The following is a 14,722-nucleotide window of genomic DNA, read 5'->3' as shown; positions in this document are numbered from 1 at the left end:
CATGTGATTGTGCTGTTAAACAATAATATACCATTTATTTAAATATTTTTGAATGTTTTCTACATTTTCAAATATATTGACTTCAGCTACAACACAGAAACCAAGTGTATAGTGCTCATATATTTTTTATTACAAATACTTGCACTGTAAAAAGAAACAAAAGAAATAGTATTTTTCAGTTCACCTAATACAAGAAGTGTAATGCAGTCTTTTTAGCGTGAAAATTGAACTTAGAAATGTAGAATTATGTGCACTCATAAATAAAAGAATCTAAAGCTTTCTTTAGAGCCTACAAGTCCACTCAGTCCTACTTCTTGTTTAGCCAATTGCTCAGACAAACAAGTTTTTCATTTGCAGGAGATAATGCTGCCCGCTTCTTGCTTACAATATCACCTGAAAGTGAGAAAAGGCATTAGCATGGCACTGTTGTAGCCAGTGCCACAAGATATTTACGTGACAGATGCAGTAAAGATTCATATGTCCCTTCATGCTTTGACCACCATTCCAGAGGATGTGTCCATGCTGATGATGGGTTCTGCTTGATAATACAAAGCAGTGCAGACAGATGCATGTTTTTAATTATCTGAGTCAGATGCCACCAGCAGAATGTTGATTTTCTTTTTTGGTGGTTGTGTCCATAAAGAGACTTTTGTGTGGGAGAAGAACAGACACTTCTAATAAGGCAAGAGAAATACAATAAGGAGATGTCTTCAATGCCTGTCTCCTACTCTTGCTCCTACAACACATGGAAAAGAAGCCATCCTCTATCTTAAGAATTCCAAAAGCAAGAGACTTAAGTAAGAGTGTTTTGAGTAGTATTGGATATAACACTTGATATATGCCACTGATCTGTTAAATTTATTCTGACAAATACTTTCTTGCAATATTAACATAAAACTATTGCATTACTATTGGGCAAATACCTTTATGCCTTCATAGCTACTAGCATTCAAATACTTTTTAGCATCGATGGGCAGTATTACACTGAATGATAGTCCATGCTTGCCTTAATCCTTTAAATTGTTGGTAATATGATGGAGTTATGGGTAGGCATGGTTGTCAATACATATTTTACCCTAGCTAGTCGGTTGGGTTCTCAAGTTGGTAGAGGGGAGTTATGGAGGATTACTAATTACAAGTTATAACTTACAAATTCTTGCTCTGTTAATCCACATTAAATAAACTATGAATCAGTCCTTCAGCTTCAGTTGGACTGTGCCGCCTTCAGGTGGCTGGATGGTTCAAGGAATATGGAGCTTTCACCATTAAACCACCTGGCTTAGGAATTGCAGCCTCACCTACAATGGAGAGTTTTGGGTGTGATTAAATAAAATTGACCTGTGCAACTCCTAAATGTTACCCTTACCCAGTGCTCTTGAAATGAGAGTTACTAGTGCAGATAAGAAGCATTGGCTGTCTACTATGAGTGTTACAAATGTCCTGCAGCATACCAGTCATTCAAGGGCATATTAATTTCCCACAAGCCAATGCACATAGTGCCAAGAAATGTGGGATAAGTTTCCAGAAGGCAATGCACTTGCAGTGTCTGTGGGGATAAATGACAGCAAAATAGGATTGGTGGTATGAACTCCCTGTAATGTGCCAGGTACACATGGGCCAGTAATAGCACTTCAATTTCATGTGGCACAATTCTCCAGTGTAAACAAGACTTAAGCTGCCACCATTCAAAAACTCTCTCTGTATGTGAATGATCTCAGCCTTCATATTAGTAAGTGCGCACATTAAACACCCACCACTGGCTGCCATTTTGGTAGTTTCAAGAGAGGACTGAATGCAATTCAAATTTCCCTTCACTCATATATTCTTGGCCTTTTCAGGTAAGGGATAAGACAGTCTGGTGGAGGACTATAATCTTTAGTACTTCTGCCAGGCTGTATACCTGATCTGCAGATGAAGAGAATTTCATTAACCAGGACTGTCAATGTGGCACCTTCTCACAACTGGTAAACTTGGTGAGAAGGGTTTAGGAAGCACTTTTTCTCTCTCCTTGCATGCCTGCCCTTGCCCTTGGAATTTCAGGGTTGCCTTTAAACTCACAATACCTGGAACCTGTATTGACTGTTACTCTTTGCTCTCTATTAAAACTAGATAGACTTTCATACCCATCTTCTCAGTCCCTTGTCATAAACTATGCTTTGTGGGCATGCATACTAAACTGAATAAATGTCTTAAGTTCAAATTTAGCTCAAATCTTAAACTGGAAGAGTGACCACAGGCAGATTCATTTAAATGTGTAAAATTTTCCATATAAATAATCCCTGAAGTGGCTATGATGAACAGCAAGTCATTCTTCTGCACCAGTTCATATTTTACACTGTGGCTCTAGGTGCTTCAATAATACAAATAAATAATAAAGCTCATTCTAGGAGGAGAAAAAAGCAAGTAGATAGGGAAGTTCCTGAGTAAACAAACCTTGTTTAATTTTAGCACAATATTTTTATTACTCTTCCAGTGTATACAATTGCAAGAGCAGAAATTGTTTACCTTGAGATAGTAAACTCTGAATTCTAATGTCAGTTTCTCCTAGGCAAGTGATGCTTGCCCAGTGACTCCACAGCCTTGCTGGTTCTCAGTAGGTCTTGTAACACTGGCTTTTAGCAGAGTGCTGATCAAAAGGGCACCAATTTTTGCTGCTGCTAAGCATGAAGAAGTGCTGAGCAAATGGACCATTTACAGGGTTCCCTTCCCAACTGTCCAAAGGCAGAGGAAGGGAAGACATTGTACCAGATGGAATGGCAGAATTACAACAATTTGTTGAAAATGTACTGCAATATTTGCACCTTGTCAGCATCCCTTGTTGACAAATGATGCAATGTTGTGATTTAAACATTACAATGGAATGTTCCTCTAACTCTAAATGGATTGAGAGTATACTTGAAGAACTGACTTTGTTTTGGACAGGTGGCTTTCCTGCTTTTTCATTCTGCTGACCTCTCCATAAGAGGTTTCCCTTCTCATGGCTGCCTCCTCCTAGGTTCTCACTACATTCTGGGAGCCACCAGGAAAGGCATCACACTTCATAGCTTGAGAAGCAGTGTTCCAGACTATTCACTGATCACACTTCACTTATATTTTCTTGGCTTAAAATAAGACTTTTGTTCCATGACCTCTGTCATGGTTTGGGTATTCCTAATATACCTGTCCATTATTCCTTGTGTGTACCTGTTCTCAGTGTGTGGTAGACTTGTCTGTGGAAGAACTCCTAGTGTGGTATGATGGTATTGTTAAATTGTCAGTCTGTATTTGACTGGCATGTGATTGAGTTCCTTCCCTTTAGGAAGTGAGTTTTGTAACATAGTTTCTAGTATTATGGGTGTTGCATGTGTTTAATGGATACAGAAACTCTGCAGCTGTACTAGTTCTCAAAGACAAAGTAAAGAATGGTACCTTACTGAAGAGGGCTCATTCAAGAGAGGCTAGTTCCAGGGCCTGAAGATTACCAGAAACCTGTTAGTCAGAGACAGACAAAAGATGAGGAGTGGCAAAGCCCTGCCAGCAAGGTCCAGTGGTAATGCCTTCTGAGAAGACAAGTTGTGTGCACGACGTCCCCCTTACAATTCCAGTCTGCTGGGATTTAAATCAGGTTACTCTTCCTGGACCCTGCTTCGGGGAGAGGGGCTGCTCAATCTTCCATGCTCCCTTCTGGCCAGGAGGCTTTTGATTCAACCTGAAGATTCCTCTTTTCCCCCTCTCAGCTGCTCATCTATCTTCTTCAGAACCAGTGTCTTTGGGAGGCTTTCCTCTGCTACTGTACATTTCCGCAGCCTCTTAGGGTGCTGCAATGTATGTGGCTTTATGTGGCTTTCAGAGGTTAGCCCCCTCTCTTCATCTTCCTTTTTCTGGGTCCTTCCCGTGAGTAGCTCCTGGGCAAAGGGGAGGCCCTTCTCTGGCTGTGGTCCCTCATTGCTGTCCCTCCTCTTTGGCTGGTGCAGTGAGAGCTCCCTACTATTGCAGTCTACTGTAAACACTACTCACAGAACTGTGAGTAAGTGTCATGTAACTCATCAGTCTTGCTAGCTTTCCCAAGCACCCAAGTGAAATTATGAGAAGCAGCAGAACTACTGGAGATCTCTTCTGGCAGGAAAGCTATGCTGAATAATAAACTCAGTTAACACTTATAGACTCTAGGACTGGAAGGGACCTCAAGAGGTCATCGAGTCTAGTCCCCTGCCCTCATGGCAGGACCAAATATTGTCTAGACCATCCCTAATAGACATTTATCTAACCTACTCTTAAATATCTCCAGAGATGGAGATTCCACAACTTCCCTAGGCAATCTATTCCAGTGTTTAACTACCCTGACAGTTAGGAACTTTTTCCTAACGTCCAACCTAAATCTCCCTTGCTGCAGTTTAAGCCCATTGCTTCTTGTTCTATCATTGGAGGCTAAGGTGAACAAGTTTTCTCCCTCCTCCTGATGACACCCTTATAGATACCTGAAAACTGCTATCATGTCCCCTCTCAGTCTTCTCTTTTCCAAACTAAACAAACCCAATTCCTTCAGCCTTCCTTCATAGGTCATGTTTTCAAGACCTTTAATCATTCTTGTTGCTCTTCTCTGGACCCTCTCCAATTTCTCCACATCTTTCTTGAAATGCGGTGCCCAGAACTGGACACAATACTCCAGTTGAGGCCTAACCAGCGCAGAGTAAAGCAGAAGAATGACTTCTCGTGTCTTGTTTACAACACACCTGTTAATGCATCCCAGAATCACGTTTGCTTTTTTTGCAACAGTATCACACTGTTGACTCATATTAAGCTTGTGGTCTACTATGACCCCTAGATCTTTCTGCCATACTCCTTCCTAGACAGTCTCTTCCCATTCTGTATGTGTGAAACTGACTGTTCCTTCCCAAGTGGAGAACTTTGCATTTATCTTTATTGAACTTCATCCTGTTTACCTCAGACCATTTCTCCAATTTGTCCAGATCATTTTGAATTTTGACCCTGTCCTCCAAAGCAGTTGCAATCCCTGCCAGTTTGATATCGTCCGCAAACTTAATAAGCATACTTTCATTGCCAGCATCTAAATCGTTGATGGTAAACTATTTGCCCCCATGGTTGCAAAGAGACAACTTTCACTTACTGGAGAATTTGCTTCTGCAGGATTCAGCACAGGCAATCCTTGCATGTATCTAGTGATCTTGTCAAGACCTAGTTTTTTTCCTCTGCCAACCTGCTAGTCTGCTGATGCTCTTGGCAACAGTAACTTACTGCATATTGCAGAAGAACACTCTTTGCAGGCTATTGTATAAAAGTTGCTCCCTGACTTTTTCAAAAAGGTCACACTTCACTTATGATTTGAGGATTTCTTGCAGGTAGTTTTGAGTTGTGCTGTATCTTGAGGCAGTTTTGTTGTAGTAAGCAGCAAGCCAGGAACACATTTTCTGGTGTATAATTCATGGGACGTGTGCATGTGTGAGGACAGCAAATGGACTCAGACTTGTTTATATAAGAAAAATGCAACATTTGAGAGAGGTATTTGAGTAAATGGTACTGTTGCCCACCCAGTTGCTTAAATTTTTCCATTGGGTTAGCATTGTGCTATTGTCCCTTTTATGAGGTCCTAAGAGTACAACAATCGTACAATCTTGGTAATACAAAACCCTCTAAAAGAGCACCCAGCAGTGCTAAGCAGGGCCAGTTTTAGTTCCTCTCACTGATGAGCCTTTTTTAAAATAAAGGATTAAGTCTCCCGTGATTGCTTATTTCAATGGCTCATCCTTCCTGTCACCTCAGGCAGCCAGTGGACAATTGGAATTTCCATGCATTCTCATCCCACAAACGCTAACTGGCTCTGTTCTCCAGTTGACTTCTATTGCTAAATGGACTCCAATTAATCCCCAGCCAAGCACTCAGACTAAACAGTATAAACCATGTATATTGTCTCAAAGCTTTAAGAGGTAAGTGGAGGAAAAGGGGAAGTCATTGATTATATATAGATGTCTGTAGCAATAGTGTTTGTTCATTAGATATCTGAACTGAAAGTGGCCAGTTAGTAGAACATCTTTTTTATCTAAGCTTGTCATAGTATAATTCCCAGATCTGAACCTTAGCTTCCAAAATATGGGTACTAGCATGAATTTCCCTACGCTTAATTACCAGCTTAGATCTGATATACTGCCACCAATCAGGACTTAGGTAGAGCGCCTGATAGACTCTGGTCTCCCCCAAAACCTTCCCTGGGGACCCCAAGGCCCAGATTCCCTGAGTCTCACAACAAAGGGGAATAAACCATTTCCCTTCCCCCTCCGTTCTTCCTCCCACCTCTTCCCACCCTGGGTACACTAGGAGAGAGAGACAGATTCAAGCTCCGTGAATCTAAACAAAGGGATTCCCCCTTCACCCTTCCTCTTTCCCCTCACCCAGGGACAATACATATTCAAGCTCTGTGAATCTAACACAAAGAGGAAATTTATCCTTCCCTTCTCCCCACCAATTACCTGGTGAGTACAGACTCAATTCCCTTGAGCCTCAACTGGGGAAAAAATCAAACAGGTCTTAAAAAGCAAAACTTTTAATAAAAAGAAGGGAAAAAAAGTACAAGTTATCTTTGTAATTTAGATGGTAAATATTACAGGGTCTTTCAGCTTATAGACAATAGAAAGAAAGCTTTCTCCAGCAGAAATACAATTTAAAATACTTTCACCCAAATACACATTAAAACTCTATCAGCCAGATACACAATTGCAAATACAGAAAAACAAAAAGATTAAACTGTCTTTCTACTTTTGTACTTCCAAAATTGGAACAGAAGATTAGAGAGCCTGTAGGTATGTGTGGTCACTCTCAGAGCCTAGAGAGAACAAAGCAAAACCCAAAAAACACAAACAGAGGCTTCCCTCCACCAAGATTTGAAAGTATCCTGTCTCCTGATTGGTCCCCTGGTCAGGTGGCTGGTTCCCCGTTTAACCCTTTACAGGTAAAAGACATTAACCCCTAACTATCTGTTTATGACAAAGCTCTATCTGTGCAGTCTTCAGTATTCTAGATATTCATATCCCAAGCAGAATGAGCCTAAGAGCGCACAGCCAAAAGATATAGTATATCCTGTTTTATCTTGGCTTGAAGTTATAGTATAACTTGTCCTGGGGAGTAGAAGGGGAATAAAGCTATAACTAACAGTCAGTATTTATAATCTTTTAGGTATGATCACTGAAGCGGAACAGCAGCTTCTCCATGATGCTAGAAATGGAAACTGTGCAGAGGTTAGACAACTACTGGAAACCATGGACAAAGGAGAAGTGGTTGTTGACATCAACTGCAAAGGTTAGTATGATTAACTCTTAACCGTTAAGGTTATAAACCGTAAGTGATGTAGTGCCCCCTCATTTTCCTCTAAAAGGTACAATATCAAACTATTACATACCTGGCATGTATTTTTGTTTGGATGTATGTACATATAGAGCAGCGTGTATACGAGTTTCACATAGGGGGTACGGTACAATGCTTTGAGAGTTCTCTTGTAAAAGTGGAGTGAACGACTATATAAAGGACCAGAAAGACTGCAGGAGTCCAATATGTTGGACTATGTATCGTTTCTTGGCTTTCGTGAGTAAGTGGTGCCATTTGCAGAGAACACTGATGCCATCTGCCAGCATTTCCAGCGATGGACATGCCCTAATAAGTCTTGAACGTGTTCTGCTGTAACTGGTTGTCTGTATCTTGCATCTTTCAGTCTTTGTAGTACAGCACGCCCCCAGTCAATACTTCATTTATAACTCACTGGAGAGATAAGTCTACATATTTGATATCTGTAGAAGTTTGAGATAAATAGAACTTGCGCAGAGTAAGAGGGACTCTAGAAAGGGAGGAGATGGGAAGAGGTAAATAGCTAACAATGTAGTGTTAACATTACAGTAGGGCCTGGAGATGCCAACTGGGACTGTGTACCCCATTGTGGTATACACTGTACAGACACATGACAGTTGCTACCCCAACAGCTTATGGTCTCGTTGGATGAGACACAGGGTGGAAGAGTAAATGGAGCTTTCAGAGGTGAAGTGACTGACGTGACCAAAGTCTCACAGCATGTCACTGGCAGCAATGGCAATAAAAGCCAGATGTTTTGAGTCCAGTCCAGGGCTTTGTCCCCTGCACCATGTTGTCTCTCCTATCCATTAATAGGCTATGGATGCTTCACTTATTAATGCCTCCACCTGTAAAATGTCTGTCTAGCTAATCTCCAAAAAGAGAATATGCATTTGTTCTACTCTTCTCGCTGGAAAGTGGGGAACAAATGGCTTAAGTAGCAGGGTTTTTTGTTTAAGGCTGATGGCAGGATAAAAGCAAAGCTCTCTTAAAAAAGAATCTTGTGTATAACTCAAGCCAACGGTATATACAGTGAAAATTACACTTATAAACAAATGGAATACTAAGCATAAAGATTCTTGCCTCAGCTGGATTTGTCATAACAAAAAGGTACAGCTACACCACCATTCAACTACCCATTATGAATTAACTTCCTCTGTTATACACATGTATCTATCCACTATTGACATGGTATTCTTGTTTATTTTCAGATGTGAACATTGAGACTAATGCTATAATGTTAGAGGAAAAATGTACATGCTTACCCCATTTTTGGAGTTAAAATTTTGGACAAAAACAAAGTAAGCCCTGCAGAGTCCACTGCAAATTCCACCTTGGGGGAAGAGCTGGATCTCTGCTAGAAAATCAAGTCTTTATAGTCTCCCTCCTCCTCTTCCTCTCTCTCTCACACCTCCTGCAAACAGAGGCAGCAGTAGCTGGACCAACAACCCCGATTTGATCTTCCAGTGCATCTCAACCTCTCTCCTGAAGGACCCTCTGAGGTGTGGTTCAGGTACCATGCTAGTTCAGTTCCTGGTCTCTACAGAGATTGTCGGTACCATCATTCCATGTGGTGCTGCTTTTATGAAGTGCATACTTGTTCATTGGAAATGCACTGAAGGGTCAGCTTATTTTTCATTAGGCTAATAAACATAATTAGCCAGTAAAAACCCTGGAATCTATATTTGAATACGAATCTCAAGATTGTACTTGGCACTGTAGAGTTAATAACTTCCCTGCTCTATATAACATCCTGCCTAAAAGAAAAGAGGTGAAGGGATACAATTTTAATTTTAATCCTATGCTCTTTTTTCCTTATCAGCTTTCATGGTCTGACTCCTTAAACTTTTTCCACACTCTCCCAGTACTCATTGCCTCTGTTTATTCCGACAGAATGAGTTCATTGTAAATGAAAAGTAGTGCTGCTGACACTGGTGGGCTGTTCATAAATTCACTGTCCAGTTACTGCCTTTCCAATTTCATGTTTCTGCTGTCCATTTAGCTACTCTGTAGCGAATGTAGTGACTTACACAAAATGTAAACAGGAAGGATGATCTCTTGAGTGGTGGCTAATGAGAACTTTCTGAAAGTAATGTTTCTATTTGAACATCAAAGGCTTTGATGACCAAGAGTTTGTGGTTTTCAGTTCTAGGGTTTTCCCCTTGACACCTTTTTGTAATGTCTGCTCTACTTATAAAACAAAGTTTTTTAATGTGCAGATGTGTCAGCCAACTTAATTCTTTATTTTTGGCTACCTGTGTGCTCCACTAAGCCTTCTCCTAACAGATGGTTTACACGTTACTAAACAGTTTGAGATGGCTGATGGAAAAACATTGGTGACCCACTTCAATCTGGGTACAAGAATCCAGACTTCACTGGAGTTGCAACAGCTTGCACCCACTGAATTTGGCTCACTCTTCTGTGAAGCAGTTTTATCCATGCTACAATGGCGTAACCCTTCAGATGAATGCAGCATGATACTCTAAGGCCATTTGTGCTAGCTTCCTTCTCATTTTACATGCAAGCACTACAAGAGAGCAAACTACAGTAACTTGCAGCAAAAGCTTTCAGACGCTAACCTTAAAGGGCTTCAAAAAATGCTATATGGTAGTCGTGGGCTTTTAATAAGTTTACTTATAGGAGGCTTATTTGGTAGAAAAGTGACAAATTAAATCACTACTATAAAAGCTATAATGCTTCACTTTGCCAAGAATCCCTTTCCTTTATTCTGTACAAATGCCCCAATGGCATGTCAATATTGCATAAAGCTACATTTTAAAAACTACCTGAGTAACAAGCTCTGCTTCCCCCCCGCCCCCCAGTGTTTCAGACTTTAGAATGCATAACATGCCCTTTTTCCCCAAACACTACCTCTGGAGTGAGCAATGCTTCTCTCTAACAAGATTTAGTAAGCAGAACTAACTGAACTGTCGAAGTCAACTTTAACTGAAGGCACTGCAGTTCTTCAAAAGATGCACAAGACAAGGAGCCTGAGTCTAACCAAAGGGTTCTGCATGAGATTGAGCTGGGGAAATCTCAAATCACTTTCATTTGAGAGGAGATTGCACAATGCTTTGCTTTTCTCCTGGATGGCAATAGGAGCTGTAGAGATACAAGGAGGAGAGGGTGAATTCCTGGTTCACCTGTTTCAGGGGCTTGGTCATAGGAGTCGTAACTCAGTTTGACTTGAAGTGCCCAGTTGCTGCTGTAGCATCACAGCCTCTTGGATAAAGGGGTTGATGATCCAACTTTCTTGGATGAGTGAGATAAACTGTGCCTGTCAGGGTTCCTTTCCTAATCTGAACTCTAGGGTACAGACGTCGGGACTTGCATGAAAACCCCCAAGCTTATTTCTGCCAGCTTATGTTAAAACCTAGCACGCTGCCGCCACCACCAAGTGATTTAACAAGAAACAGGGAAAGGACCACTTGAAGTTCCTCTTCCCCCAAAATATCCTCCCAAGCCTGTACACCCCCCTTCCTGGGGAGGCTTGAGAATAATATCCTAACCAGTTGGTTACAAAGTGATCAAAGACCCAAACCCCTGGGTCTTTGGACAATGGAAAAATCAGTCAGGTTTTTAAAAGAAGGATTTTATTAAAAGAATGTAAAAATCATCTCTCAAATCAGGATGGAAAATAACTTATAGGATAATCAGATTGAGAGTCCAGAGGAACTCCCTCTAGCCTCAGTTTCAAAGTGGTGACAAAACAGGGATAAACTTCCCTCCAGCAAAGGTCAAATTCTCAAGTTGAGAAAACAAAGAAACTAATACACCTTGCCTGGCTATTACAAGTTTGAAATATGAGAGACTCGTTCAGAAAGATTTGGAGAACATGGATTGATGTCCGGTCCCTCTTAGTCCCAAGAGCAAACACCACCAGAGCACAAGCAAAAGCCTCTTCTTCCCCACCTTCTTCTCTCCCCCCCCCCCCCCCCCCCGAAGATTAGAAAATATCTTGCCCCTTATTGGTCCTTTGGGTCAGGTGTCAGCCAGGTTACCTGAGCTGCTTAACCCTTCACAGGTAAAAGGATTTTGGTGCCTGTGGCCAGGAGGGATTTTATAGTATTGTATACAGGAGAGTTGTTACCCTTCCCTTTATAGTTATGACAGTGCCAAGACAGTGTTTAAAGGAATGGCTCTTCAGCAGGAACATATCTAACAAATGCTAGAAGCTGATAGCACCAGATGCCTAATTTGAATTGCTAGGAAAACTTAGTGTTTTGGTGTTTGAAAGTCAGATACCCTTGGTCGTGTCATTAATGTGGGTTGTTTAAGAACCCACACAACTTTTCACTCTAGCTGCTTCTTGCCCTTGAACTCTTGAAAGTGTCTTTTGTGCAGAGAAGGAAGACTTTCCAGGTTAACACAATACTGTTGGGCGACTTCTAGAAGTAAGTGAGATTGGGGTGTGTTTTGCATTACTCAGACTAGCAATGAAGTCTTGGGGTTTTTTCCTCCCAGGCTTTAAGTTTAAATGAAGGCTTCACACTATTGGCATCTGGGACTTTAGAATATGCTCCTTTCAAAACAATACACTGGAATGATATTTCTGCATTTGAGTTATTGCAGCACAATTTTCTGCTACCATTTTAAAAAAGTCAGGCTGGATCAGTCTGAGTGTCAAACTCTCTGGTAAAGGCTGGCCACGTGCAGTTCAGTTGAGATTCTGCCCTTGGGCCTTAGCAATGACTGTTCTCTCATGCATGGCATTCCAATTCTGTGACATGGATGTCATGTTTTGTGTGTTGGGGTTTATAATAAGGGGTACTGGGTACACGTTTAATGCTGTCTTAATAGAGGTTGTAGCAATCCATTTACTTTCATTCTACACTGAACATACCAGCAAGTGATTAGGTGGAAACAATACAAGTCCTGCCTGAAGAGAACATTGTTACGGGCTCATGTTCTGTGTTTACTTCAGTTGCTTCTATGCTACTTCTGGCAACCCTTATGCTCATTTTTCTTCCTACCCCCTCAATGAGTGTGATCCTGCTTTAGATGGGGAAAACAGAACATTAAAACCCTACAGACCTTGCACTTCTGTTCAGTAGGCTCCTGTTTGTTGTGGCTGATAGTTGCTGCAGAACTAATATACAACCTGCTGGTGGCATTCAACATGGAATACAGTATGTCTTGGTACTAGAGGAATGAATACTTTTCCCTTAGAAGCACAATGTCAAATTGTAACGGACAAAAATCAGCAGTAAGGGAGAACAAGCAAAAAGTCAAACATGCAGCAGAATGTACAAGTCCTAGTAATGTAAGGTGGTTACCATGCCTTATTCAAGGTTACATATAGCATTGTGTTCCAACAGAACATAAAAAGGCAGACTTAACAATTGTGCTTGCTTTTGTGGGTTTATATTGGGACCCCAATGTTACATATAACTCTTATTTCTGCTGGGCTGTCACATTAGTGGAGGATGGCTGATCACTAACCAGTCTGCTTCTACCCTTGACTGAGGATGTTACCTCTTTTTAAAGCATGAAAGCCAAAGCCCTGAAGTTGGGGGGCAGGGGCGGGACGGGGAAGAGATGCTGAAGCCCACCTCAGGAGGCCTGCAGCTGAAGCCTGCTGCCAGAGTCCTGCGGCTGCAGCTGGGTGAGGGGGGACTATAGCCTGTTGCCAGAGCCTCTTGCTGAACCCGGGGTGGAGGGAGGCTGAAGCCTGCCCCTGAGCGCTGCAGGGAGAGGCCACTGCTTTGCTCCCTCAGCCATCTCCGCACAAGAGGCTGTTGTGGCCGCAGGAAGAACCTCAGGTGGCCACATGCAGCCACAGTGGCTGCATTTGGGAAATGCTGCTCTGGTTCAACCACAAGCTATGAGCTTGGTGCAGTAATAAGTGTGTGGAAATTTTTATTTTATTATTCTGCAGGAGGTCTGACTAGATATTTATAGTCCTTTTTGGCCTGAAATCTATTAAATGGCTGCTCTCGCTGTAGAAACTAAGTACACCTGTAATCTATGTGAGAGTTGGCAAGATGTTACAGTTTACACTGAACTGTTCCTAGTGTCTTTTATTACAAAAGCATTCGTTTACCTGATGTTCTGTTTCATATTTTTAGGCAGAAGTAAATCTAATTTGGGTTGGACTCCTCTTCACCTTGCATGCTATTTTGGACATGGCAATGTGGTCAAGGATTTGCTGAAGGTATACTTAATGCTCTCTGTATTTCTAAATGACTCTGAAGATCCTACCTTATTTTAATACTTTTTTTATGATACAAGTTGTTCAGGTGACCAATAGCTAGTTGTCTACTTCTGAAACCTCAAAATAAACAGGAAAAGTGGTTTTTCTACTAAGTTTGCTTGAAGAGAAGCAATTGAATTCTAAGTGAAGGCAATGAACTATCCTTCCCACTAGTCGTGTGCATGCTTGTATTTAATTACATGCTTGCACATGTACATATTTGCATGGGAAAATAGCAGGGTACAGATTATCCAACATTCTTCTAATGCATGGGTGAAAACCCTTTATTACAGAGGATACGGAAATCAGCTAGGAGAAGAGGGCTATTCTGGTTTTGATACTGACAAATGGAGGAACTAGTTGAGAATTTGGAGTGGGTGAAAGTGATCATGAAGTGCAGTCAAGTTTGAGTCTAATGAATGGTGGAAGGGAAAACAGCAGAATAAAGATGATGGGCTTTAAGAAGGCAGACTTTAGCAAACTCAAAGAATTGATAGGAAAGATCCTGTAGGAAGCAAGTCTAAGAAGGAAAAAGATTCAAGAGAGTTGGCAGTTTTTTAAAGAAATATTATTAAAGGCACAAGAGCAAAAGATCCCAATGTGGTAGGAAAGTTAGGAAGTACAAAAGACATCTTTAATGACCTGAAACTCAAAGTGTCATACAAAAAGTGGAAACTACATCAAATTACAAAGGACAAATATTTTAAAAAAACAAAAACCCACAAGCATATAGGGGCAAAATTGGAAAGACAACTGCACAAAACAAGATTAAACTAGCTAGGGACATAAAGGATAACAAACATTTTACAAATCTATGAGAAGCAAGGGGAATACCAAGACCAGGTAGGCACATTACTCAGTGTGGAGGGAAAGACCATAATAGAAAATGCAGTAATTCCTGCAGTGTTAAATGGCGTTTTTCACTGAAAAAGTTAGCTGTGATTCGGTAACTAACATAAGGAACATCACTGTAAACAGGGTAGGATCTGAGGCTCAAATAGGAAAAGAACAAGTTAAGAATTACTTAGACAAGTTGTGTCTTCAAGTCTGGATGGGTGCATGAAATACTTCCTAGAATATCTAAAGAACTAGCTGAAGAGATCTCTGATCCATTAGCAATTAAGACTACATTTTAGTCATGGGTACTTTTAGTAAAAGTCATGGCCCATGACCTGTTCATGACTTGTGCTATATACC

The 14,722-nt window shown here is 41.1% G+C and overlaps 1 protein-coding gene across 2 annotated transcripts in view; it reads left to right on the top strand.

Annotated features, from left to right (window-relative positions):
- Positions 1–14,722, top strand: part of OSBPL1A (oxysterol binding protein like 1A) — a 133,000-nt gene that overhangs the window by 2,525 nt on the left and 115,753 nt on the right. For both annotated transcript variants that reach the window (XM_050941941.1, XM_050941940.1), the window contains exons 2-3: positions 7,168–7,290; positions 13,401–13,486. In XM_050941941.1, coding sequence (XP_050797898.1) covers positions 7,170–7,290; positions 13,401–13,486 — 207 coding nt within the window. In that variant the 5' untranslated portion in view covers positions 7,168–7,169. The remainder of the gene's footprint in view (positions 1–7,167; positions 7,291–13,400; positions 13,487–14,722) is intronic.

The sequence above is a fragment of the Gopherus flavomarginatus genome, chromosome 2 (genome assembly GCF_025201925.1).
Source record: "Gopherus flavomarginatus isolate rGopFla2 chromosome 2, rGopFla2.mat.asm, whole genome shotgun sequence".
Taxonomy (NCBI): Eukaryota; Metazoa; Chordata; order Testudines; family Testudinidae; genus Gopherus; species Gopherus flavomarginatus.
The sequence above is the reverse complement of the archived record's forward strand: the minus strand, read 5'-3'. Positions and strand labels throughout refer to the sequence as shown.